This window comes from Takifugu flavidus, chromosome 20, assembly GCF_003711565.1.
Source record: "Takifugu flavidus isolate HTHZ2018 chromosome 20, ASM371156v2, whole genome shotgun sequence".
NCBI classification, from domain to species: Eukaryota; Metazoa; Chordata; class Actinopteri; order Tetraodontiformes; family Tetraodontidae; genus Takifugu; species Takifugu flavidus.
Genome location: NC_079539.1, coordinates 3013770 through 3041386, shown reverse-complemented (window position 1 = coordinate 3041386; position 27617 = coordinate 3013770). Strand labels below are relative to the sequence as shown.

The 27617-nt window shown below is 48.8% G+C and overlaps 1 protein-coding gene and 1 long non-coding RNA gene across 3 annotated transcripts; one reads left to right on the top strand and one right to left on the bottom strand.

Annotated features, from left to right (window-relative positions):
- Positions 1–1745: 1745 nt before the first annotated feature.
- Positions 1746–4836, bottom strand: LOC130517171 (uncharacterized). Of its 2 annotated transcripts, none has more exons than XR_008947652.1 (3): positions 4734–4836; positions 2607–2713; positions 1746–2200 (listed from the first exon to the last, which is right to left on the bottom strand). It is a non-coding gene; the product is annotated as an uncharacterized LOC130517171 (long non-coding RNA). The 2 variants fall into 2 exon arrangements; XR_008947651.1 differs by having other exon boundaries at positions 4693–4825.
- On the top strand, positions 4828–24875 carry zswim6 (zinc finger, SWIM-type containing 6). Its single transcript, XM_057018870.1, is given in 15 exon segments — positions 4828–5488; positions 16129–16217; positions 16219–16486; positions 17203–17351; positions 17456–17606; positions 18340–18519; positions 18800–18976; positions 19051–19197; positions 19283–19429; positions 20039–20299; positions 20673–20808; positions 21663–21820; positions 21925–22088; positions 22166–22247; positions 22333–24875. Coding segments are annotated over 15 exon segments (3399 nt in total). The 5' UTR covers positions 4828–5061; the 3' UTR covers positions 23196–24875.
- The last annotated feature ends 2742 nt before the right edge of the window (positions 24876–27617 follow it).

Genomic DNA, 27617 nt, shown 5'->3' with positions numbered 1-27617 from the left:
GACCCCAGAGGACGAAGATATAAGAAACGAACGCGTTTTCAAATGCATTTAGCCACAACAGTAGGTGGTAGCTACAGCGTCATACAGTCAATCCCACATTCACGGTCCCACCTATGATCCACGAGGGCCCGGGGCCTCGCTCTCGGAGCCAAATAAGCACCCAGATTTATGCAAATGTAGACGGAGCCTTTATTAGACCTCTCTGACACACACAAATAATTACATTTCTCCTGGCAGATTTTCTCACATTTTTTGCTGCATATGACCTCCTTTGTCCTCCTTTGTGCTTCCTCTGGCAGCACAATGAATGTCACATAAGAGAGGATTTAATTGCTGTAAGTAACGGGCCTGGATTTTTCTTCTGTTCAGTTCATGCCTTTTCATGCACGTCATAAAGAAATGAAACAGAAAAGGAATTTCCTGTGTCAGTATTGGAATTACAATCACATCTGGCTCCAGGAGACCACTTCCATGGCCACGCACGCAAAGCCGCACACATTCACGTATGCAAACAGGGCAGCAATGGTGCTCCATCCCTGCACATGCCCTCCCTGGGGGGCATCTGAGCAGACAATATCTGCATGAGGCCGTGGTGTGAGACGTTCGGGTGGAGGAAACTGGATGGAGAGAGTGGAGAGATGAGTAGAGCTGAAGGGATACATGTGTTCATCAGGGTTTAATGAGACTAGAGCGTCATTCAGATTAGCCCGCAGAGGTAAACGCTGCCTGTGATGTGAGATGGATCGTATCTGGCCTGGTGGAATGTCACGTATTCCTCTAATTGTGACATATTTTGGAGAATTGAATTCACAAAGGAGTGTACGACTTAAACCTCAGCTTGGAGGAACGGATCACAAGTGAGGGACGGGTCCAAACCAGATTATTGAGACGTTTCCACGCGTTCATAAGCCCCAAACGATCAAAGCGGGGGACGTCAAATGTGCGACGGAACTGCTGTGTTGCCGTTATCAGGAGACACAAGCGTCGTGTGAAAGACGCTCCCTGTCTCTCTTTAAGGGGGGAGGAGGGACAAAAGGCAGAAAGTGAGGAAACAGGAAAAGGATGGAGGAAAATAAAAAGGGTGCTCTGAAAGGAAGCGCTTGTCCATGTTCTGCCGAGGGAACAAAACACATCATTCATCTGCTGTTCCCCTGGCGACACCTTCGCCAGCTCCTCAACACTAGAATATGAGAGCTCTCACCTCACTCCTCGTCTTCAGTCCCCCCCCCACCACCATTCATCCACCCTTTCCTCATTTTTCAATTCCGTTTCTCTTCCACCCCATCCTCTCTGGAGTGCTCTTCATGCCCCCCCCCACCCCACCCCATTCTCAGAATCCACCCACACCCCACCCTTCCTCCTCTCACCCTCATCTCATCCCCTCCCTTCAGCGTTTAGTGATTAATGTGAGTTTTAATTGTCATGCTCACTTTTATGCTCATTAAATTGTATTATGCAGCAGTTAGGGTATTAAAGTTTGGTGAGAAATTTCATGCATACTGATGAGAATGCAAATGAACCCAGCGTGAAAGGATAGTATGGTTTGTGTTGTTCTCGTGCGTGCGTGCGTGCGTGCGTGCGTGAGTGTTATTATCCCCAGGAGTGAGGCAGAGTGTCATTATCACATCGCTAGCATGTTAGCCGCTCTGCGAGAGTCCACCCATGGAAAGCATGTTAATGGGAGTCAAAGAAAATTCTCCACGCTCGGAAACCTGACGAGTATTTAACATATGATGCTATATGTCGCAAGAAATGGGCTTTATTCAGTGTTGGGCTTCATTTGCACATGCAAATCACCTTCAGATATGTACACAGCTGTGAAATACGAGTGTAGAAACCGAAGGCTCAGCACATACCTGCTCCAGAGATGCACCGAGACATTAACAATAAAAATGTTAATCACATCTTCAAAAAAAAAAAAAAAAAACCCAGCACATTTTAATCCAGCACTGTGATAAAGATTGAAAACACACACAAATCTGACGCCAAAAATCTGCTGTGTGTAATTTAAATGACTCATAATTGATGTCATTTTCTGATTAAGCAAACCACAAAGTGCATCAATACAAAAGGACACTTACAGAGTTTCTGCTGTGTTTTATAGATCGTTTGTCCAGCTACAGCAGCCTCAGAACTGCTGGAGACAGAAATAAAGGCAGCAGGTGGAGGCTTGTGTAACAGCAACACATGAACTGGGAGCCTGGTTTTAGAGGAGAGATATGGAGCTGAGATATACACCGTCTAAACCATAGATCATTACAACCATAATAATCATTATAAATCATTTTAATTAAGCTTTTTCCCCTCCCCACAAAACATACATCCTCACCATCCACTGGGCCCCATCAGGACCGAACACCTCTTTTAAAAAATAAAACCCAAATGTACTTTATAAATTGCAAGTAAACGTTCATATTTTCTCAAACGCTGCACTGAGGGCTGCGCAGACTTCAAACTTCATCTGTAAATGCCATGGCAACACCATATTATAGCAGCAATTACTTCAATTAAACGTCTTCCTGCTGTAATCAGGTCTACTAATTTAAAGTAATAACTGTGGATGCTGAGAGCGCCTGGTCCTCTGCATGGAAATGTTGGCTACATACCTTTGCTCTCGGTGCCACAGGACGCTCCAGCATGACAGCGTGTGGGATGCAGGGTTTGGTCCAGTACCAGAAATCCTTCCTAATTTGGATCACGAACACGTTTCTGACTGAAAATACAGCGGCAGCGTCAAAGTATCAGATGTTTCCATGACACATTTCCCCTCAGGCCTTATTAAATTATATGCATCTTACATCTAAATATAATAGACTGGATGGAAAATGCCTAAAACATGAATCCCCCCCCCTCCCCCCCTACAACGGCTCTGTTTTATTCAAAAGAGTGTGTCATAGACGTCTTCCTCTCTCAGCCCACCTACTGCTGCCACCATGCTGGGTGAATAGGCTCAGTCATTACTGCCCTTCACTGGCTCTTTCCACAGCGTAAAATGAAACAATGCTAACGATTTTCAACCAGGAGCCCTTAATCATTTACACAGCATGGCGCACGCGTGTGGAAACGAGGCTCTGATAATGCTGTCCTGCACCAGCAGCGGGGGGTACTGTAAATGAGAAAAATGGGGAGGAAAGGGAGGGAAATGACACGCGGAGTCATAACAGCGGCAGATAACGTGTTTACGCATGAATGATGCTGTCTGAAATCTGGATGATCAAAGAGAGGATATTGAACATCTCTGCGAGTGTCAGCAACGGGAAAGGAGTTTTATCGGGTTAAACCGAGGGGGTGCTTGAAGAATATGCAAAATAATGCAATCGCTGTCAATTCCCTGTCATCCACGGACAGTGTCTGTAGAATCCGTGAAATTAAAATGCAAAAGAAAGGTCGGAATTCCTCAAGACACAACTGTTTCAGCTGATTTCATAAGCCGAGTGAAACCTTTGTCCCCCTTGTGTTTCACCGACTGTCATATTTTTTCCAATTTAGGTCTCCCTCCAGTGGGATCCCATCAGTGCCTCGTTCCTTGAGGTTCCATTAATCAATATTTCTCATATTAACTCTAAATTAAAACACTTGTAATTTGAACGAGCCCACAGAGGATCATCGCCCAGATCTGCGGCGTTGCAGCTCTTTAGCTCCTCTAGCCTCATTTACTCCACAGATCCGTCTTCCTGCTCACATGAACGCACGTTGAGTTTTCCTCTTCCTATTTCATATTTCAAGTGGGAGCCAAAACGCACTTATCCAACCACAGATGTAAGAATTGGTATGAAGTTAGCATTTTGTTATGTGCTTCTATTCTGTCTAGCAATGTGTGAAATTAGCAAAGGAGAATTAAGAGCAGCGCTATTCCTACACTAGGGGCACGATCCAGGTGTGGTAGAGTCTTTCTTCAATAATGTTTAACATGTTAATCACCTGTTCGAACCACATCCTTGTGTCTAACAGACAGCCGTTTATACACTAAACATACAACTTACCTGCACAATAGAAAACACTATCATAAAGAACCTATTGTTTCTACAACAGAATCCAGGTGGAGCTAACCAGCTGATAAAACACAAATCCAGCAGTTGGGCCTCAAGGGCAGCTTTTCTAAATGCAGTAATGCAAATGATGTCAAAACCTACAAGGAGGTTGTCAGAATAAATATGGTAACCTTCGAAACATGCAAAGCCCAGTGCATTACACAGAAGTACATTTATACTGAGTGCAGGCATGTGAAACCCAGTTTCAGTTCAACACTGTTGCATGTGGTATAGTTTGTTAACATGTTGCACAATCCCCTTAAATACAAGAGCCGTTATAACCCCAGGTTATAGAAATTTCTTTATTTTCCCAGCATATAATCAGCAAAACAGAACACAGGGTAGCTTATTCACCAGATGAACGCGTCATTTTGTGCCAAATTTTAAAATAAAAGAATTCTCCACCACCTTCGTGGTGCACCTACAAGTTATATCTTCCACATGCTGTAGCTATCACCACATGATATGAACCGCCGAATTGGAAAAAACCTAGATTTCTAAAGCGACAATATTTCCCATAATACGCCGTGTTTTCTTTAAATGGCCCACATTCCAGGCCCCGGACCCGAAACGTCACGGTGGGCGGTGCCACACTCGACGCCCCTCCCCCCAAACCACGAGGCACCGGTGTTGACAGGCCAATCGCCGCCCCATAATTCACCTCGGCCCTTCCGATTCCGCCGTCCCTCCACCGACACCCACCGTCAAAGCCTCGGGACAGAGAGGCTCCGGCCTCCAGACAACGGGGTCGTTTTGAGGCCTTTTCATTCCGGTCCCCGATGCGCCTCACAAAGGATTAACGGCCGTGCGGGAATTCCGCCCCCTGCTCCTTATTTAGCGGGGAGCCGGCGGGGCAGACCCCGCCTTCGCCTTCATTTGTCAACAAAGGGGTTTGACAAGCCCGGAGAAGCCCTGCCCCCATGTTTCCATAAAACACGGCCGACCGCCGAGCCGTGAGTAACCTTTCCTCTTTCCTCCGCCGTTCATGTGGTGCGCGAACTTCCTCCGTCGCCGCTAAATCGGAGCTATCATGGCGGAGCGCGTCCAGCAGCCCCCGGCCAAGCGGCTGTGCTGTCGACTGGGCTACAACGCAACCTGTAGGCAAGGCCAGCGGGCCGCGGGGGCTCCGTGCGGCGGGTCGGCGTCCGCTCACGGCGAGTCGAGCAAGACTCACAGCCCGGAGACCCTGCTGGATATCGCGGCGAGAAAAGTAGCGGAGAAGTGGCCGTTTCAGAGGGTGGAGGAGCGTTTCGAGAGGATTCCGGAGCCCGTACAGAGGCGAATCGTTTACTGGTCTTTCCCGAGGAGCGAGCGGGAGATCTGCATGTACTCGTCCTTCAACACCGGCGGGGAGGAGATCGGAAGTAGCGGGGAGAACAGCGACGAGACGCGGCTGCCTTTCCGACGGGGCATCGCTCTGCTGGAGAGCAGCTGCGTGGACAATGTTCTTCAAGTGGGTGAGTGATGCGATTTCCCATCGAACCCAACCCAACCAGCGTTTAAACAAACCCCCCCCGAACCCTCACGCCATATCATATCTGCTGTGAATTCCTGTGTGCCCAGGAGAAACTCGATTTAACAACAAAGGGTGAAGCTTTGTGGCGTCAGACACGGAGCGGCTACAATGGGGCTTTAAATCTGCTGAGTGATTCAATGGGAATGTGTGACCGAGGCATTTAAATCCTGTTTTGCTGGGGGGCACTTTGAATGTGAAACGTTTGCTACAAAGCCTCTAATTGCAGCTACATTTCTAACCGTGGCTTTAAGTAAGAAGAATTCCCACATTTCAGCCTCTGGAAACCCACCCGAGGTCAGCGAGGAACTTTTGGAGATTGAGGATCAGTAGCCATCCAAAGCATGGTCGGACGGGACGTCCGCGCACGGCGGCGTGTGGTCCGGTCATGGGACTGGCACCGCGCGCATCAAAATGACACTTTTGCTGCATCATGTGTTTTTCATCCCATTGACAAATCCAGTTGTGCCGATGTGACACGGCGGCTGTTTGAGGAGAACAGCTTTGCCATTCAGTCAGAGCTGGCAATTAAAATCTGTCCTTTTTTTGTTTTGTTTTGAGTAATACGGGAAGTGCTGAGCGTTGGGTTGGGTCCCAACCGACGGTGCGAACGAATGAGTCGTTCTGGTTTTGAAATGCTTTTGTCCCACGCCCGTTGGAGCGTCTGCCGGTTCGGATCGGCCCGCACAAGCCTTGTCCGGAGCTGCGATCACGCATGGCGGCTGCGTTTAGTTTCTCATACGATTTTGGATTAAAGCTCATTCTCTCTCTCGCTCTCTCTTTTTTTTTAAAGTGGGGACGGTGCGTGCGTCGGCGTTGCAGCATGTCAGCTGAAAGATGATGTGAAACAGGAACAGATGCTTTGTGTTCTGGGCTGACAGCTGCTGTTGCGTCGCAACTTTTCTGCACAAGTGCAGCATTTTGAAGCTGTGCCCTACATTTGAGATTATCCATCCCTCTTACCCAGGGTTCCCTTTCAGATTTGAGTCGCCCCGTACACACATGCCCGGCATCGCCATTGTGAGTTTGCCACTTTGTTCCTATTTTCATGTTCATTTGTGTCTTTCAAACCTCCCGTCGCCCCCAAAAGGGCGGCAAACAAAAGCCTCTTTTCACTCCCTTGTTAGGTAGAGGAGATTTGGAAGGAGGAAGCGTATTGAGCACAGTAGTTCTTTTAAACGGGCTGTGATTCACACCATTCCGCGGCCAATTGATTGGGGCTTTGCGTCTTTGTCTGCATCTGTAATCGAAGGGAAGGCCGGGAGAGGTGGGCCGCGTTAATGAAGAGGCTCCTGGCGTTTGATTGTGTTGCCGTGTCTGTCACCTGTGGGCTCACCACAGTCGCAGACACCTCCTCGGAGATCACAGATTGTTGTAATCCCATTACTCTGCATGGTTAATCTGTAATGCAATCTGAACACTTGAGTTTCTGCATGACCCCCCCCCCCTCATCCTCTCCCCCCAGTGTTAAAATGCTGGAGGTCTTTGTGAGAGAATACGCACAACACGCACACACTCCTCCCTGTGTCCTGCCAAAATGAGAGGCCTATATTCCTGGATATTGGCAAATGGTTCTGCAGGGGCGAAACAGAATCTGGGTTGTTAGGGCGGAGAGCGAGGGGGCTCGATCTGGATGCCCACAATAACAGTGGCGCTCTCTCTCATACACTGGGAGGGTTTCTTTCTTGGCTCGTTGCACATTAGCCTGGAATTTGCTGGAAAAATAGAGCCAAGAAGTGATAAATAAAAGATGTAATCTCCCCGTGTGTGGGCTGGACCGGAGGAAGGAGGGTTTTCTCACAGCGAACCTCGAGGAAATGAACTGGCGCACGTTTGCCGTGGACTCATAACACACAATAAAGCCTCATTGTTAGTCGGTGCACAGATAAAGGCTGGCATTTTTCTTTCAAGAGCAAGCTGCAGGAGTTCCAGTTCCGGCTACTTTATTCCTCTGGCTGTGGACGATATCAGTGTGGTAGCGATGCTATCGCGCCTTGAATGTGGCCACAAACTGCAAATAGATGTGAGCAAACGCGTCTAATGTGATGGAGAAATTCGCCGCAGTTCAGACGTTTGACATTAGCCAGAACTGGTCCTCATAGGTTTGAGTGTTGTTTGGGGAAGTGTGAGTGTCTTTAAGCTCTGTGGAACTGCACACAGGGTCAAAGAGCAGAAACGAACTTTATACGGGGGTTTTTATGCCGATCCGAAGTGGAAAGATTAACCTAGAGTAAACATCTTATCAGACATTTATCTGCCGTGGAACATCTGGTCTTTTCAGCCGTGACAAAACTTTCCTACAAGTTAAAAACAAACTCTTGTGAGTAGATTTTCCCCCCGAACAGCTACATTTATGTCCTAAAGCTGAATCTTTGCACAGCCACAGCGTGTTGGTGGTAAAAGACCTCAGACAAGATCGTCAACCTTAACGACGTGGAGCCAACGCTCCACAAATTGTGCCGCCATACGCGTCCGAATCATTTCAATTTACCGTCTAGCCAAGAGCTCAGCATAAAGCCGCAGTATAGGCCTCCTCCTCGGCGTGTTAAAGTACAGACCGGAGTGTTTACGTGCTGCACACACTCACCTGCACTCGTCAAAACATCCCCAGAATGAAAGAGCCGAGACCGTCAAAGATAATGTGCATTTACCAGAAAATACACCCCTTCAGTTTCCATATATGGAGGGAAAACGTGCTTTAATGGGATGTTTACCCTTTTCCCCTTACGTTGATGGCGATTAGCTCATATTTAAGCTGCCTACACCTTGAAGGATGATGAAATTCCTCCTTGAGTGTTTCCATCGACCGAGCCTCCGTCGCAGCGTAACCGTGCTCCGGCCGTGGTCGATGGTGCTGTAAACAGACACCGCCGATGGTTGATGGTGCAGGACCGTCTCAGCCTGACCAGAAGCGTGTTTTACCCGTCTTTTGTGCCCTCAGAACCAGTTCGCGGCCACTTCGCGCTCACAATCCACACCGACGTGCAGGGTTTGAGAGCGAGCCTTCGAGTCTGAGCGTCCCGCCGCTCTGACTCGCCGCGCAGCCACGCCGCATCCGTCGCCTCTCGTGTGACAGTGTCTTCCTGCGCTCAGGTGTTGGGCCGCCGTCGCCACACAGCGAAATCTCCCCAGGTTTCTCTTTCTGTCTCGAGCAGGTGGAATTCGGCTTTGGTTGGACGGGAGCTTGAGAGAGTTCCATGTGAGAGCTCCGGGAGCGCTGACGGGGAGGGTTAGTGGTTCAGCCAGGAAGAAACGCTCAGACTTGTTAATTACCCTCTTGCTTGTGTTTCGATCAACACGGAGGGTTGATTCTTCCTGCATGAGCGGGCGGTGAGAGCAGGATTACCATGAAAACCGACGGAGGGGTCTCGGCGAACCCTGCTGCCGGGTGGGTCGGGGATCAGCCAGGATCTCGATTGGAACGGACGCGTATCGATCGAGGTGTGTTGGGCCTCGGAGGTACCAAAGCGAGGGTCTACACGCGCTTCCAAAGCCGTCCTTAGCATGAAATTGCATCCACTATCAACATTTGAGGATCTGCAACCTTAACCAAATCTAACAGGATGTCAGAAATTCCGTTTTGCTGCATTAGCTTTTGCTTTTGCTCCCCGCGAGGGTCGGTAGCCCAGCCGCTGTCAGCATTTATTCAAGATGCATAACCAGCACGCGCGTGCACGCCCAATGCTGCCAGCTTGCTTTCTCCTCTGCGATTTTATGAAGAATCAATGAATCAGTGCGCACGCTGAATGATGCAGAGCTTTTTAAGTATGCCGAGGGTTAGCACGCACGTGCGCGCCACACGCAGCCTCGCAGGCCGTTGATCAGCATTAATGGCGCGTGCATAGCGCTTCGGTGCGCTTCTGCTCTTCGGGATCAATTTTTATCGGAGCGACGTCGGTGGGGGCGCGCGTTGAAACAAACACGGAGAACAGCGTCGGCGGTATCTGTCGTTTTGAAGGATGGTTTCCCACAACGCTGGCCGCGGCGTAGTGTTCTATTCCTGTAGCTTTACAGCGACGGGCCCTAGTTTTCCAAGGACGTATCCTGAATTTACGCTCCGGAACAGCGCGATTCCGGCAAAATGTCCACAGCTAATCACAGTTGTATTTCCCCGGTTAAGGCGCGTTTGGTTTCCTGAGCACGTGGGGCAGGGTGAGAGCGTGCGTGGGGGTCGGCCGAGCTAATCAATGACGGGTCGTCACACTTGGTTCCATGGTCCACGTGGCCAGTAGTCATGTGACCAAAGCAGGCAGAGCCACTGCCTCGTCTAACAGGAATCCCACCCCAGCTACCCATCATGCACTGCTGTGTGGCGTTTATGTTGCTAGTATCCAGAGCTCCGTCCTGATCTGTATTCCTCTGTTATTCATTGGTAACAGCAGGAAGGGGAGGAGGAGCAGGGAAGCACGGAGGAGGGGGGGACTAGTTTACCTTCAGTCTGTTCAATAAATCCCGGCGCTCTCGTCTTACACCCCCTTGGCTTCTTGGAGTGTAGAACTTTGGGTTTTGGGTAGCTGAGAACATCTAAACATCTCTGGTCAGATGGAACTGAATGTGACAAGACAGCGAATCCTCATGATCTTGGATTCATCAGTTTTCCTAATAACATAGATATCGGGTGACTTATTGATCACCCACCCAATCTTTCAGCCCCTGGTCTTCTATTGTTTTTTTAAAAACAGTTGGGGGAGGGGGGGGGCTTTTCCCTGGAGGTGTTTGGAGAGTTTCATCCAACCACGAACGGTTGAGCAAGTCATGGCCTGCTGCCGGTGCCTCTTGGGGTGGTCACGAGAGCGGGGCCCTCCGGCCCCCGGCGGCTCTGCCAATGGGCCACTTAAGCTAACAACAGGTGAATTGCTTCCAGCAGTTGAAACATACGAGCGACCCTCGTGGTTTTCAGAGGTCATCGCTGAAACTCTCCCCCTATTTAACCCTCTTCAGTAAAAGAGAGAATGGAAATAAGTGTTTGCAGAAGGTGTGTTGAAGAGATGGAACGAGTGAGGAGCCAAAGCATTCAGGCAACTCGCAACTTAAGTCTAAAGAGCAAATTGTACTGTTTACCTTTTTTTATTGGAAATTAATGGTGTCCATCACTAGAGGCTGTTGCAATAGCTCGCAGTTGGAGTTTATTGGAGTGCAATGCTCTTGTATCCCGTCTTTATACACAACAACCATCAAAGTAACAACACTATGAATTTTAAATGTTGGCAAACTGATGCTTATTTGCACCTCCAAGGCCCTGCAGGACCGAGAGCCACATGCCACCAGTCATTTAGCTCTGTGTAGCTCAGGAAAGGTGATAGATTTAAGTTCACTGCTAAAATACAATGAAATTTGTAAGTATTCAGCATAAATGGAATCACTGAAGACAGAAACAAACCTGTGTGTGTGAGAGACAGCTCCCAGTGAGTGGACAGACTTTATAAGGCAACAAATTATGCTAAAATTAGCCAAACTGACGCGCAATTTCCTTGCGAAATAGCTTTTTCTGAAAACCTTTGACACAGATCAAATGATCCTAAATCACAAGCGTGTTTCCTTCAAACATTCCTCAACATTAAAATGCACTGTGCTCTGAAAGGAGCCGCTCTCTGATCAGAGAGGAGAGCAGGAGGCGAGACAGCAGGCGCCCCCCCCACTGCAGCCCTGCACTCAGTGGGCCGCCTTTGTGCACACACAGCGAAAGGCGGCGCGTGTGAAAACTGTGGATACTCTTCTGGGCTCTAATTACATGCACACAATTGGTTTTGACTCCAGAACCTTGAGCAAATGTCAGCTCATGTGTGGGTCTCCGACTGGCTCTGGGTCATTAGGCTGATTTATCGCTCATATGTAGAAGTGATAAAAAAGGCTTGTTTTCCCGTCTGCAGCTCGTCGCCGTCCTGGTTTATCCCCGTTGCTTTAGGCTGAGTACAACAGGTACGGCCTGTTAAAACTAAGCCAGGCTAAGCCAGGTTTTAAGGCACATCCTGAAACTATTTGATCGTGTATTTATTAGCTAAATACTTTCAGGCAAACTGTTGCACATCTTTGTTGTCAAACATAAGTTTCTTTGCACATAATTGCCAAGAAATTATGAGTGTGTAATTGCAGGCATTCAAATGTGGCCTGTGAGAGGTTTGAAGGTGTGTATCATAAGGAGAGATTATTTGCATTTCTGCGGCACAATAATGGCCTCAAATGGTGATGACACACCATAATCCATAATCACATTTAATTTATATTGCTCCCAACTTCCAGGGAGGCAGTCAACCAGGTTCTAAACACACGCACACACACACACACACACACCTCAGGGTTGACACAAGCTGCCACAAGCCCTGTAAGCCAATGCGGTTAGCTTCCACTCCAACAGGGTATGCCTGGCATGCACCTACACGTTGATTCATTGTTTTCATGCTAAAAGATGAGTAACTCCAGTGAATGCAATGGAAACAGGATGCACCTGAATCTATTGACTGAGCTATAATGCGGTGTGCTGCGGGGAGGGGCGGGGAGGGGATGGGACCGTTGAGGAGGGTAATCAGATGAACGCTCGCTAACGCAGCTGCATTCAGAGGCCTAATGAGAGGAGGACAAACACTGAGGTGTCACTCAAACCCACTTTTGTCATTTCAACGTCAGTCGTAAATGAAGAATATTGTGATCAGGTTGGTGTGCGAGCGCGTGGCGGACTGAACGGGTGGGGCCGATCCAGCTGCTGAGGGAGGAACACGGAGAAAGGAGACAGCCTGCCGCCCGTTCCTGCCCGTGAAAAGACTTGCAGCCAGACGGCCGAAACCAAAATATTTGCGTGGAGAAGAGACAGATCAGGAGGATTAGGCACGGTTGTATCACCGTTCAGGCATCCACGCTCATTTACACAGAGCCTAGATGATGTCGAGCCATTCCTAACGTCTGTTTGGTCACAAAGGAGCGCAAGGGCGAGTAATTGTGCTGGATACGCCGCTGTGATATGGTGTAACCTGCATCCTGTTTTCACAGCAGAGGCCCCTCCTCCAGCATGATGATGTAGGAAAGTATTCCTTTCTCCTACCGGTGCCGTTATGACGTCGCAGAGACAGTTAAACAGCCATCGGAGACAAAGGCGGGCCCAGATAAGGCTGTTGGGCTAGCTGCTCGACTTGATTTCGTAACGCATCTGACAAAACCCAACATATCTGGACCTGATGTCGAAGCAATGAGCCCAAACCGGCTCACCAACAATGAGCGGAGTGTCAGTCGATGAAAGAAAGGGAATCGGTCGCCATTCACATCTGAAAAAGCAGCCATTTAGACGTGAAAATCAACTGCTGCGTTATTGTTCTCCCACCCTATCGCCGCCGCTCAGGTGTCATACAGTTTATCACCGAAAGTCACTGCTGACGGGTCAAAGGTCACGCTGGTGCCCATAAAGGCTGTGTGCAGGAAGGTACAAAATGTCTAGCATCTACTTGATATGATTCACTGTGTGTCTTTGGTGATACGAGGACAGCGTACTCTGTAGTGGGGGTGGCGCGTCACTGATAGCAGCACTTGTTATACTGGATATCCGCCTTCTGAATATTATCAGAGTCACTTTTTAGGTCAGGGGGAAAGTGTAGCTACCCATCATTATCCTTTTTAGAAGCTTATTCTGGCTAGCACAATAAAAAATCTGGGATTTTCTGTTCATTTTTCTGGTGAAGTAAGGGTTCTATTATTGTCCTTCACTAGCTGGTGGCAGAATGACCCCTCAGGATTCAGAAACAGCCTGATATGAATATTTTGGGGATTCCAGTGTCTTCCTTCAAGACACTTTGACATGGAGGGTTCAGGGACTTTAGTTGTACTAGATATAACAATTAGCTTATTCGCTAAATGGAAGCTGCCAGCCCGGCAGGACGGGACTGCATGTTTCTCGTCTTTGTGCTCAGATAAGCTACCTTTGTTAGCTGAGCAGCACCAACCAGAACAGCAGCATGTTAGGTTTAATCTGACACCTTATCTGGTTTTACACGTGTCTCTCAGCGTGGGAACAAGCGCACATGGGTAGGACAGGCACTGACTGGTCTGGTGTAACAAACCACGCCGGTTCTGAACAGGCGGTGCTCACACGGACACAGCGGGTGAAAAGTCCTCATTCCGTCCACGTCGGCGTTGGATGTGAACTCTGATGTCAAAACGCCGACGGGAAGGGATGTGTTTATCTGACTGTGATTCCAGGTCGGCTTTTATCAGGAGGAAATATGCGAGGCGCTTGTCTTCAAGGTCTTCAGACTACAGCCCAGTGCTTCTGCCTGTCCCAGAAGAGTATGGCGCCCATTATCAGATAGTTTCATAAGGAACTAATAGGGTTACTTAATACACATTAGGAATAGAGTATATGAGGGATTTTCTCACCGTGGTAATGCTACTTCTACTTCTGCCTAATGGCTCTGCAAAATGACTTCTGACTGGAAGAAATGTTGGTTTGTAAAGCGTGATGTGTTCGAGGAACCGAGTTTAAAGGACACTTGACACCGGCCGGTCATGTTGATGTAATAGATTATCTTCAACATTCATGTTAAAGGCTTAATGTAAGCTGTCTGTGAATGGTTATTTTTTTTTATAAAATGTTGTTTCTTTCTTACGTGAAGTGCCAGCCTGAATAAATTAGCTTTGAAGGCGATGGAACATAAAGCTAACGAGGTCAAGTAGCTACGGTGTAATTTATGTAGCTTAGCTTGATACGCTGATAAGCTTCTTTTAGTTCCAGTTCTCCTTCCTGCCCCAGCTGCAGCTCTCATTGAAGCCTGTAGGACTGTAATCAGACACTCATTTCTATCAAAAGCTCTTTTAAGCGATGGCTGTGCTGGAGTTGTTGTCTGCGTGATGAGCCTATTTGCTATTTCTCATGTGTTGTAGCGGCGGCCTCTCATATTTCTGACAGAGCTGAGGAATTTCAGCCCACTCGGTGGAGGACGACTCCTTCATCCCTGCAGTATTTCAGTGAGGTTCGATACTTTGGGGGTCGAGCTGAAAAGAAGAAGTGAACATTGGCTTCATTCACAGGCGGGGCTACTGATTAGCATGTTCCTACCCTGAGAAGCTGCTGCTGAGACAGACACAGATTGACCCAATTAACTTAAACCCTCATTGACCCCATTCTGAGCTTGCGTGAAGGTTCATCTTGAACGCCGTGACCCGTGTGGTTGGTGTACCTGCACAGCGCAGCACCGCCCAAACGCTCACCTCCATATTTAGTCTTCCCACCCCAGAAATGGAGTAAAACCATTAGACCGTGTCATATCATAGCTTTCTGTGATTCCCTCAGGACGCTAGCGGTAAATAGTTTCTACACGGACTCGTTCAGACCAATGCAGCCTTCCTGCCTCTCTTAGTGATGCTGTTGTGAATGCAATGGGACGCCACCTGCGTTCTGTGAGTGTTGACGGGTCGTGTGCTGCTCCGCTACGCCTCTTCATCACCGTTGTCACTGACATCTGAAGTACAGAGCGCTGAGGAAGCTCTCACATGGGCGCAGAGCGTGTGGCGTCATGAGCGGAATCTGAGTCAGCTCAGTACCAAGTTTCGAAAATAGTCAGATCTTCAATTCACAGCGCAAAGGAGGGGTTTTTATCCGCCCCACTTTTGGCTCGTTCGGGGGAGCCTTAACTTTAACCTAGTGACCTCTGGAGGAACCCTGGCGTTGGCTGGGAGCGAAGGGGTTAAGCCGGGTCGCTACGCAGCGAGCGGCGCTGCATTACGCAAGCCGTGGAGCGCAGACAGAGAGAGGAAGTGCATTACAGAATGCTGAGCTCAGGGCTTTGGCTGGCAGCCAAGCATACAGTCCTACATGTGTACACACACTCGCACGCTCAGCTGAGGGCATACCGATTTTCCAGCACCCCCCCCTCCCCCCACTCCTCCTCCTCCTCCTCCTCCTCCTCCTCCTCGGGCTGCTCTCGGAGTCACTCTCTTTCTGTTACGTCAGTAGTTCAGCTGTAGGCCAGACATGACAGAAGCCCGTGCAGCGGAGAATAGCGCGCACGCCTGTGTGACAGGATGTTGGTGGTTGGTGCCGTGTGCCTTTCTGTCAGTTTCCCTCTGACAGTACGTTCGAGGCTCCCCCTCTCCGATGTTTGGGTCGACCTACCGTAACTGCCACAAACACCCACTGCGCTGTTCCACCCGAGCTGTGTGTCGGGTGACGTGGCGTCACACGTGTGACAAAGTGGAAACTGAAGCGCCCACAGGCGTTCCGGCGCGTGCTCCCGCCATACATCCCAAAGAGCCCCGCTCTTATTTCGCAAGAATTAGCAATGACTTAGCTGATGTCTGTGATAAGAGAGTAGAACCGTAGCATGAGCACACGCGTGATGCAGGGCGTAGTTCACTAAAAAAGGTGATTTTCCACATTTGCTGAAAACCTGACTCAGACGGTGACATACTGTATATGATTGAAGCTATAAGAGGTGGAAATATAAAGGTAGTTTGCCCCCCCCCACCCCCCACCCCCACCGCCTTCCCCCTGTTTCCCTCTCCAGCCTGAGACAGACAGTAGCTGACTCAGATGTAGCCACCACAGAAAAGATGCAGTTTAAGATGAAAGCCTCTAACTCTGGCGTCTCTGTCCTCCTGCAGGCTTTCACCTCAGCGGCACCGTGAGGGAACCTGCCACATCCTCGGAACCAGAGCTGCTCTGCAACGTGAGCGTCAGCTTCGACCGCTGCCAAAATCACCGCGGTGACGTGCAGCTGCAGCAACAAGGACATCTTCTACTGCGCCCACGTTGTGGCGCTCTCGCTGTACCGGGTACGGAAGCCCGAGCAGGTCAAGCTGCGGCTGCCCATCTCAGAGACCCTCTTCCAGATGAACAGAGACCAGCTGCAGAAGTTCGTTCAGTACCTGATCACGGTGCACCACACGGAGGTTCTCCCCACGGCCCAGAAACTGGCGGATGAGATCCTGTCGCAGAACTCCGAGATCAACCAGGTTCACGGTGAGTGGACGGGCTCGGAGGAGGGTTAGAGGAGGCTCGGAGGAGGGTTAGAGGAGGCTCGGAGGAGGGTCAGAGGAGGGTCAGAGGAGAGTTCGAGTTAGAGGAGGCTCAGAGGAGAGTTAGAGGAGGGTCAGAGGAGGCTCAGAGGAGAGTTAGAGGAGGGTTAGAGGAGGCTCGGAGGAGGCTCATTATCAGCACTTTGCTATTTTAATTTGCTATAAGTGGGACGAACACGTACATGAGACATTCAGCTATTCAGCTACGTGCCTTTCTAGAATTAAGGGCCACGGCAGGATGGCTGCTGCGAAACAGTTCCTGTCCCTCGGTCCAGGTTGTCTACATTATCTCCTGTTTCATTCTGTCCCGTGTCTCAGATTGATGAACGTCCACTGCTTGTTGGACACTGGACACTGATTGAGCTTCATCCTGAGTGGCATTGATTCAGTTCTCCCTGGTGGCGTTTTGAGCTCCACTCATGTCTGCTGGTTAATTTTGCTGAGTTAGCAGAGAGTTTATGCTATTGATCAGTGTTTAAGCCTCACCTGTAATGCATTACTGCCTTAATGCAACGCTGAACTTTGTGCTGATGGAAGCAAACTGTAGTCAGGCATGTTTTATTCACCTGTGCAGGGCCGGGTTTCAGCGCTGTGCTATTAAACCTTTGGGGAAAACAGGAACTTCTTGCACCACTGACAGATGTGCTTTGTTCGCTGCAGGCGCGCCCGATCCGACGGCGGGTGCCAGCGTGGACGATGAGAACTGCTGGCACCTCGACGAGGAGCAGGTTCAGGAACAGGTCAAGCTCTTCCTCTCCCAGGGCGGGTACCACGGCTCAGGAAAGCAGCTCAATTTACTGTTCAGCAAGGTAACGGGGTCATTTCCCAGAAAACGCCGCTCGCGTCCACTAGCGGGAGATGAGGGGGGGCTGTAAATCCACGTTTACCCACAACGCACCTTGGATCTCTGCAGGTGAGAGAGATGCTGAAGATGAGGGACTCCAACGGAGCTCGTATGTTAGCGCTGATCACAGAGCAGTTCATGGGTGACCCCAGACTGGTGCTGTGGAGGCAACAGGGAACCACCATGACTGACAAGTACAGACAGCTATGGGATGAGCTAGGTATCTCTCTCACACACACACACACGCGCGCACACGCACACGCACACGCACACACAAATCACGTTTATAACAATATGAACCGCTAGAGTACAGGTATGTACTGTATGTTGGGACCTGACATTTTTTCTTCCTCTCCACCTTGTTTTCCCTTTCTGTCTCACTCCTCGCTGCATTTCCTCACTCTTGACTGACATCGCCCTCCTCAGCGCTCTGTTTTCCCTTCGTATTGTTGTCCTTGAAGCAGTCTCAACAAAGGAATGGAGGATAAAGCCTCTTTCCCTGTCCCATCCCCCCATCCCCGGCTTCCTTCCCTCCTTCCCTCCTGCTCTCAATACCCTCTCACCTCTCCTTCATCTTCCCCCATTTTTCTCACTTCACTTCCTTCTCCTCTCCACTTTCATTTTGTCATCCTGTCATTGGGAATTTAACTCTGAAGATATTTATTCTTTCCCCTCATTCTTTCTGCAGATTTCTCAGCTTCAATTTTAATGATCCCAGCTCACTTCTATTTGTCAGAAGATTAAACATATTTTCTTTGGAAAAATGCATCTTCGTTGATTTAGATGATTACTGGGGAGTCATAAATCATCCACACTTGAGGGTATCCAATAGAAACGCTGTATCCAGGAGAATAAAACTACAGCTTTTATTGGGAAACGTTTGTCATCACTGACCTTCATGCTTTTCTTCTTGGTCAGTCTCACCTGATATCTTTGGTGGCATGTCTCCGTAGGGGCCTTATGGATGTGCATCGTACTGAACCCTCACTCTAAACCCGAGCAGAAGTCTCTCTGGCTCCACCAGCTTCACAGGTGGAACAGCGTGGATGTCTGCCCCTTGGAGGACGGTAACCATGTCAGCGAGCTGACCAATTTGACCAACGCCCTGCAACAGAATCCACCGGGAAACCCAGGTTACTGTCTCATATGTATATATTTTTGAACTTGTTTTCTACAGTCTCTCTTCTCTCCTCCTCTTGACTCAGTATGGTTTTATATTTATATAAATATACAGTAAGAATGAACCTAATAACACTCTGAGGGTTCTGCAGCTTTTGCCACTATATCACAGGAGACACAGGAAGAGTTCTGCAATATCCGTTATCGTGGTTGCAGCTTTTTCCGTAGTGGCTTCACGGTTGTGTTATTATCACTGATGGTTGTTTGATGTCTTAGTGTCTTTGTGCCTCGCAGATCCCCTGACGAGGCCTCACAGAACAGTGTTCACACGGGCGATCGAGGCCTGCGACCTGCACTGGCAGGACCCCCACCTGCAGCACATCATCACCGAGGACCATTACACCAACTACGGCTACAATTACAACCCCGACAGCTCCCTCTTTGACAGGCGAGGGTGGCCCCTGTGGCACGGTGAGCCGGGAGACATTGTTTTAGAGGAGGCATAAAGGAAAAACCGAGCTGACGTCAAATCCGTTCTCCCGCAGAACACGTCCCGACCGCGTGCGCTCGGGTGGATGCCCTGAGATCACACGGCTACCCGAAGGAAGCACTCAGACTCGCTGTCGCCATCGTCAACACGATGCGGAGGCAACAACAGAAACAGCTGGAGTTCTTCCAAGCTCACAAAAAAGGTCAGTTTCTGCTTTTTCGTCAGTGTTTGTCACGGCTAAATTCAACAGTGAAGGGATTTAACGCTTCGTCTGCGAATGAATGCAGAACTGCTCCATAAAGGCATAACCTCAGTCACCAACCTGGAGGGATGGGTGGGCCACCCTCTGGACCCCATTGGCACACTGTTCAGCACACTCATGGAAATGGGGAGGGCCACTGAGGACAGACCCACGCCCCTGCTCGACTTCTCAGGTAGGGATAAACCCATATTTAGGTTAGAGTGACAATCTAAACGAACCTCCGCCAGCTGCCTGTGCACTTCTCATGACGCGCTTTATTATTTCGGTTCTAATTTAAAACTTCCTGCCTGATTCATTTACATTGCCGTGATTCTGTGAACCTGTCATTCCCGCAGGGCTGCGAGCAGCAGCCCTGGTACAGATGCGATGATTGGCCTCCAGTCATCCTCCAGTAACAGCTCATGAATAAAAAATGCAGCAAAAAACACTTCAATTAAAGTGCATTAATTATGCAGGGGAGCTCAGCTTGAAGAACTTCAGCATCCTATGGCTGATCTCAGTTGAAGCTTTTATTTTCAGGGTCCCCTGCATGGAAAAAGTTGCCAAAGTGTTTGGATTATCTGCTCTGACTCTCCTTCTGTGTGTGCTCATGGGGGACTTTTAGTTCCCCTGGGATGTGCCATTAGGTCTGCTAAGACATCATTAAGCCATTAAAACACATGATTACCATCCTCAAGAGAATACATACTGAAAAAGAACAGCAGGCGGGACGAACGGATCAATAGTTTTATCAATACTCTAGACATTTTCCCTCCTAAGTCATCTGTCCTCCTCCCCCCAGGCTCACTAAGTTCAGGCAGAAGGATGGAGCATCCCGTTTTCCCTGTGCAGTGTTACCTGGAGGCTGGGGAGTCGCTGGTGTCGCTGGCGGTGGAAACGGCCCTGATTGGTTTAGGGCAGCAGAGGGTGATGCCAGACGGCCTCTACGCCCAGGAGAAAGTGTGTCGCAACGAAGAGCAGTTATTGGCCAAGCTTCAAGAGATCTCTCTCGATGAAAAGCTGGTGAAGATCTTTCAGAAACAGGGCAGCATCCTGCTAGAGGGTGAGAAAGACTTTAAAATTCTGTTTCCTGTGCTTTGTCAAATACAAGATTAAATAAGAATTTAAGAAAATAATAGAGCTGAAGACAGTCAGAGGCACAAACCAGTGGTATGACAGCACAAAAGCACATTCCTGTAGGCTAATATTAGCAGGCTGTCAACATGGCAACACATTGATATTGACTGGCCCGACGTGACAGCAGTTAATATCAGTAATCAGTGCAAATAGAACACGATTTAGCTATTTTTAGCTACTTTCTGCTAAACCACATTCATTTATCCTGTGTGCAACGCTAAGTAATCGTTGTGTCGGGTTAGGATTGTGTGTAACTGTAGTTTTAACTGATTCCTGTGTGGATCCCGTGTATCTTTCAGCCGGTCCATACAGCGGTCTGGGGGAGCTTCTTTTCAGGGAAAGCGTCCCCATGCACACCTTTGCCAAGCATCTTTTCACCTCCCTGCTACCTCACGATGCCGACCTGGCGTACAAAATTGCACTGAGAGCCATGCGGTGAGTAGGCCTCCGACCTTGTTTGTGTTCCGCCCAGAACTCTTTGAGATGTGGACCTTGTTCTGTCGGCCTGATGGCAGCTTGACCTTTTTCCTGATTCTCAGCCTGTGACTGTAGATGTGTCGTCTGACTAATTTTGAGCTCAATAAAACGTGACGGGTTCTTGTTTTGAAAAGCCTGCCGGTATTTTAACACTCACACCTCTTTGATTGGATTTTGGAAAAGAGTCATTTCAGATAAGACAAATTGTGAATCGCAGGCTGAAATTGAAAGCATAAATGTTAGGCACTTATTCTTCGAAGAGACGGAACAGAATAAAATGGTAAAACAAATAAAGGGAGTTTCTGTCTGAGAAAGTTTAACACTGAGGGGAAAAAGAATTTCTGGAGCTATCTCGGTCACCCTTTAGTTACAAATACTGCTCTTTTCACTAAATGATTTACCACTTCTGGTTTGTTTTTTGAAAAAATCTGTGAATTATTACACTGTTGGTTTCCTCTCCAACAGCCACGGGTGTTCTGAAACTTTATTTCATGTTTAACCAGATTAAACCCGTTTGATGTAAAAATCTTTATATGGACTCTGACTTCAGTTCCACTGCAGCAGCAATAACAGAGACAACATGGTTGTGTTGTGTGAAAGCTGGTACTTCTTCTCAGAGTCCACAGCCTCAGGCAAACGCCACCTGAACTGAGGTGTGCTGGGAAATTATTGATTAATACTTAAAAAAAAAGAAAAAAGTCTCTCGCTCTGATAACTTCTTTACGTGTGTGAAATGTTCAGCTTCCTTAACGCGTCGCTTTCTCTGTTTTTATGTGCAATAAAGAGCTAATAAAGTTGCTCTCTTTGCTCAGGTTGCCAGTTCTGGAGTCCACAGCCCCCTCTGGAGACTTGTCTCAACCTCATCATATTGTGTCAGTGGTGCCCAACCGCCTCCCCCGCTGGTTCACTCTCAGCCATATAGAGACCCAACAGTGTGAACTGGCCTCCACCATGCTGACTGCTGCCAAAGGTACCTACAAACACAGGAAGTTCAACCCAAGCCCGCAGGCATTTTATGCCTTGCTGTGTTATAAATAACCCAAAATAACCCGAATGATGCTGTTTGTCCTCCAGGTGATGCTCGTAAACTAGAGACCATGCTAGAGTCCATCCAGAAGAACATCCACTCAGCTTCACACATCTTCAAATTAGCCCAGGATGCCTTTAAAATCGCCACCCTCATGGACAGTCTGCCGGACATCACGCTGCTCAAAGTGTCCCTGGAGCTGGGTCTCCAGGTAAACAACAGCGCCCGCAAAGTCGCGCCGCCAGTCGCATCTCTGTCGCGCACATTTACACCTGATGTTCCTTCTAGGTGATGCGAATGACGCTGTCGACTCTGAACTGGAGGAGGAGGGAGATGGTGCGATGGCTGGTTACCTGTGCGACTGAAGCCGGTGAGGAATCGCTGCTTGTTGCCTTAAAACACGCCAACAAAAGCCTAAAAAAAAAAAAGTAATGTTGCGGTTCTTCTGCGTGTAGGTGTGTTTGCTCTGGACAGCATCATGCAGAACTGGTTCACCCTCTTCACCCCCACTGAAGCTACCAGTATCGTGGCCAGCACAGTCATGTCAAACAGCACCATCGTCCGGCTGCACCTGGACTGCCACCAACAGGACAAACTGGCCAAATCCGCGCGCACGTTGGCCCTGCAGTGCGCCGTGAAAGACCCCCAAAACTGTGCCCTGTCAGCTCTGACGCTCTGTGAGAAGGACCACATTGCCTTTGAGACAGCTTATCAGATTGTTCTGGACGCATCCGCCACAGGAATGAACTACACACAGCTGTTTACAATCGCGCGCTACATGGAACACCGCGGCTATCCTATGAGAGCGTACAAACTGGCCACATTAGCCATGACCCACCTCAACCTCACCTACAACCAAGACACACACCCGGCAATAAACGACGTCCTCTGGGCCTGCGCGCTCAGCCACTCCCTGGGGAAAAATGAGCTGGCGTCTGTCATCCCCCTGGTGGTGAAGAGTGTGAAGTGCGCGACCGTGCTGTCGGACATTTTGCGGCGCTGCACGTTAACGACGCCGGGCCTGGTCACGCTCCACAGCCGCAGAAACTCGGCCAAGCTGATGCCTCTCGACAAGGCTCCACTCAGGCAGCTGCTGGACGCCACCATCGGCGCCTACATCAACACCACACACTCGCGGCTGACGCACATCAGCCCACGCCACTACAGCGAATTCATCGAGTTCCTCAGCAAAGCCAGGGAGACGTTCCTGATGGCGCCCGACGGACACATTCAGTTCACCCAGTTTATAGACAACCTGAAGCAGATATACAAGGGCAAGAAGAAGCTCATGACGCTCGTCCGAGAGAGATTCGGATGAAGGAGGATCCACTGAGTGGTTTACTTGACTCCCTTTTATTGTCTCCCACTTGAAGATAACCCCCCCCACACACACACACACACACAACCCATTCAGAAGTTCTGATTTGGCACTGCAGGGTTGAATGTGATGAACCCAACATCCTGGAGACTAGACTGTAGCTAGACTGCGTCGCAGCCATTTACAGTGAACCTTTTGTTAACACACACACACACACACACACACGCACACACACTTGAGGCCGACCTCAGTATTGGATGCTCCACGGAGCCTGTCGTCGTTAGGACGCACGTTTTAGGACGCAAATGTCTGGAGAAAACCTCCCTTTGGTGTGTTGGAACAGTTCTGCACTGAGTAACACTGTACCGCTCAGTGGTGAGCGTCCACCCTGCGCTCCTCCCACCCTTCAGAGCCTCAAAGAGGAGACAAACGGCTTTAAACCAGGTGAAGCGCCTCCATCTGACGCCACACGGACCTCTCTATGGACCCAGCTTTACACCTTTTCCCCTCCAGTCCAGCCCTCGACTCCAAATTCAGCCAGAATTCATCTACGAGCTCCGTGGTTTTTTTCCTGCGTCGCCTCGAACGCGCGTCCGATTTGACGCACAAAACACGCAAATCCGTCGCGGTCCTCGCTCTGGTGGAAACTGTCAGCGTTCATTCTCAGGGATTTCTCTAAAAAGCAGACAAAAAAAAAAGACTAAACGAGAGAACAAAAGCATTTTATCGTCTTGTACATATGAAGGTATGTCTGAATATTGAAAAAAAAAATGTATATGTTAAGTAATTTATGACAGAATATTCTATGTAAGGCATAATACTTGAAACTGCAGTACTTTCGTTTTCGGGGAAAGACAAAACATATCAGAAGGACTTCTAAATGTCGGCCTTGCGGGCGCCAGGCTACGGACGCCTGATTCCTGGGGTGGAGACACGCCGCGTGTCTTCCCCCAACACGCCAGAGTCCCGAGGATTGTCCGAGTCAGACGGCCGGAGGCGGAGCCGGAGCGGCGGGGGAGGGGCCACACCAGTGGAGGCGGGGCAGCACCGGGGAGGCGGAGCCACACCCGTGGGGGCGGAGCCACACCGCTGAAGTTAACGGAGGAAGCTGAACCCTGCTCCAGCTCAGTGTCCTCGCCTTTCCGTCTGACATCTCAACTTTGTGCAGGACAGAAAGTTGTTCTATACCGTAGGTATTTGACTGTTCCGCTTTTTTTCTTTTTTTTTTTTTTTTTACAAACTTTCCTCCTCTTGGCTTTCTTTCTAGAGTTCCTCACACGAGAACAGCCTTCTTTCTTGCCTTGTCTTAATGCTTTAAAACAACCAAATGGGAGTTGGAACTACCAAACTGAGTTCAGACACAAAACCTTTTAGTGTCTTTTGATATGAAACTGATGAGCTTTAAAAGCTCGTTTCATCCGTTCTTCAGTGTTGTTTCTTGTTTGTTCTCTCATTTTAAGCCTGTTTGTAGCCTTGTCTTTCTTTTAGATTTAATATGTCCTCGCTCTTATTTATTGTTTTAGGGAAATGATTGTACAACCATGTCAACATGCTCATGAAGTTGAAACTAAGATTTGATACACTGATTGATTTATTTATGTAACTAAATCACTGTTTTACGACCTTGTCGATGAATACGACTTTTGTTTGGATTAAACCTTTTGTTTTTGACAGGATAAAGCCTCGTGTTCTTTATTTATCTTAAAAGCCGGTCGGTTGACCCTATCGATAAAACAATATTTAATTTCCATTTAAACTGCAGTAATGTGACAGATTTTTCTAATTCCAAAGATCTTATCTGGCATTCCCCAAGGTCCTGTCTCTGGTCCCCTCTCACGAGATAAAATGCTCGTTTCCATCCACAAGGTTCTCTTTTGACACACTTGTTTACGTTCATGTGTAATTCCCGAGGCATCGTCTTCCTGCAGGTCAACTTTAGAATTATTTACGTCCAGAAAGGAACCCCCCGCCCACACACACACACCCTTTTTTAAAAAAAAAAAAAAAAAAGTCTCTCCACTTTGGGGAATTCCACTCTGCTAATTTCTGCACGGTGCCAAATTCTCAGCTTGCCGAGTCAGCAGATGTGAAACACCAGGACGCCCTTGGCGCCGGCCGATCCTGTGACTCCAGTGAAACGCGGCCGTCTCTTAGGCTCGCTTGCACACATATCACATTGGATCTCAGAGCTGCAGATGCCAGAGGTTCCTCTGGGCTGTTTTCTGGTGTCTCCACCAATCAGAGGACACATCCTGTAACGGAGCAGGAGCTTATTTCTGTATCTTCAGCTGTGGCTCCACAGATCTGTCTGCTGCTCCCCAAGTTGTCGTACTCATCTTCAACTCCGGATTATTTGCGATGAGAAGCAGGTTTTATTTTTTTATAACTTGATATCAGATGATTTGCTGACAGCAGAGACGAGACGTGTCTCAAGTGCGCGACCGCAAATAATGTGACAAACGCGAGACATTTGAGAGCACCATCGAGTTAAAGTATTTTTATCCTCTATGTTGCACGTTACATAGTTGCACCATTAAAGGATTAGGACGTATACAAATAGCGTGGTGTCATTTGGGAGCGACCAGCGTCTGTTTCCCTGAGGCGAGGCGTAGAAATGAAGTGTCCACAGTGTCCTCTGGACCCGACCTCATCCAAACCTCACAGTAAACTTTTACATCCGTTAGACAAACATCACACTTTATTAATTCTGTGTGGCGTCTATAATAAGACCAACCAATCAGGAGGGTGAATATGATGAAGATTAATGAGGCGCTTCAATCATTGTTAATGTGATTAATTATTGTCATCATTGAGCTTCAGTGCAGCTTCATTTTTCCCTCCCTTGAACCATTTTTCTGTAACATACAATTATGAATCATATACATTGTAGCATAAACCTATATTGGGCATTCATTTTCTACTTTTTATATTGAAATAACATGTTTAATGTTTCCCTTCTGCGTTAAAACAAACGATGAGGATGAATCTTTTTCCGACGGACTCGATGGAGATGACGTGACTGCAGCAAACATCCATCACGCTCAGGCTTCGTCCTTGGAATATATAATCTGATCCGGCATGCAAATGAACCTCCGTGTGCTGAGTGCAGGCAGAACCGTCCACCTGCCCCTCAACGCAAGTAACCCCAACAGCAGATCTGATGTCAGATTACAGCCGCTCGGCAGATTCCTTCAAATCAGCGAGGCCTGAGAATCACAGCAACCAAATTAGCTTCCCAGCGTTGGTATTTGAAGGTGCTAGCGCGTGCTAGCGTGTGGCGGTTCATGTGTTTACGAGGCCTTCTGGAGCGCAAAAAAAAGCAAGAACAAGATTTGAGATTGAGAGTAAAGTTCATTTTGGAGACAATAAGCACCCGACATCATATTTGAGGTTAAATAGTCACATTCAGGTGAAAGGTCACCGTTGCTGAGGACTGTTGTTGAGTCCTTGTGACGACACTTTGAAGCAAATATGCATCAGCTTTGCATTTTTAGCATCCAAGCTCATGTGATTGTGAAATTAGAGCCAAAGAGGGACACGAAGTGTGTGTGCGTTCCTGCTGTTGGGACTTTGGCTTCTCACAAACGTTTGCAGACGAGAACAATACCAACAGCTGGATGGAAGCCAGTGACAGCGCCCCCAACGTGAGCCGAACACACTTCCTCCTGCGTCCTCGCTAGCTCAACATTTCAGCAGCGTCGACAACCTGTGAAAAGAGCTTCCACCTGGAACCAGGCGTCTGTCTTCATCGCCCCGTGTTTATGACCTTTCCTGGCGGGATGAGAACACCTCCTCCCTCACGTCCCTCTTTCATCGGTGCCAACGCGAGCCGCCATCTGAGAGCCTGTTTTCATTTACAGCCTCGGCGGATGAGGGAAAAAAAACAAAACCCTCCGCATTCCCACCTTTAAAGGGACTCCAAAATGTCACACTCTGAAGCGGCCGCCGTCCATAAAGTTTTCATAAATGTCACGGGGAATGAAACGACCAATAGCAATTAAGCGTTTCCTGAAAGGCCGTCTGTCTGCAACAAAGATGTTTCCTTCCCCGCACGGCAAAGCCAGGTTTCAATGGAACAGCTCCTTATTCATTCAAAGGGTAATTTCCATTTCAATAACTGCTGTAATTAGGCGAAGATCTGTTCCCTCCCCGAGATATTTATTGATTGGGCGTCGACGCCGGCGTGATGGCTGGCTGCGCTCTCTCGCTCCGCCATGTTCCCGCCACCTCCGACAGCTGTTTCATCGCTAGGATACAGTCGCTGGGCCCGAAGGTGGCGACTGCCAGGAGGAAATTTGTGTAATTTCACTCACGGTCAGTAACACCGGCGATTGCAGACCAATCAGTGCCCCCCTCCCTCCCTCCCTCCCCGTCTCCTAGCAACAGAGTGGGCCTCTTCGCCTGCTGATTGGCATTAACAAG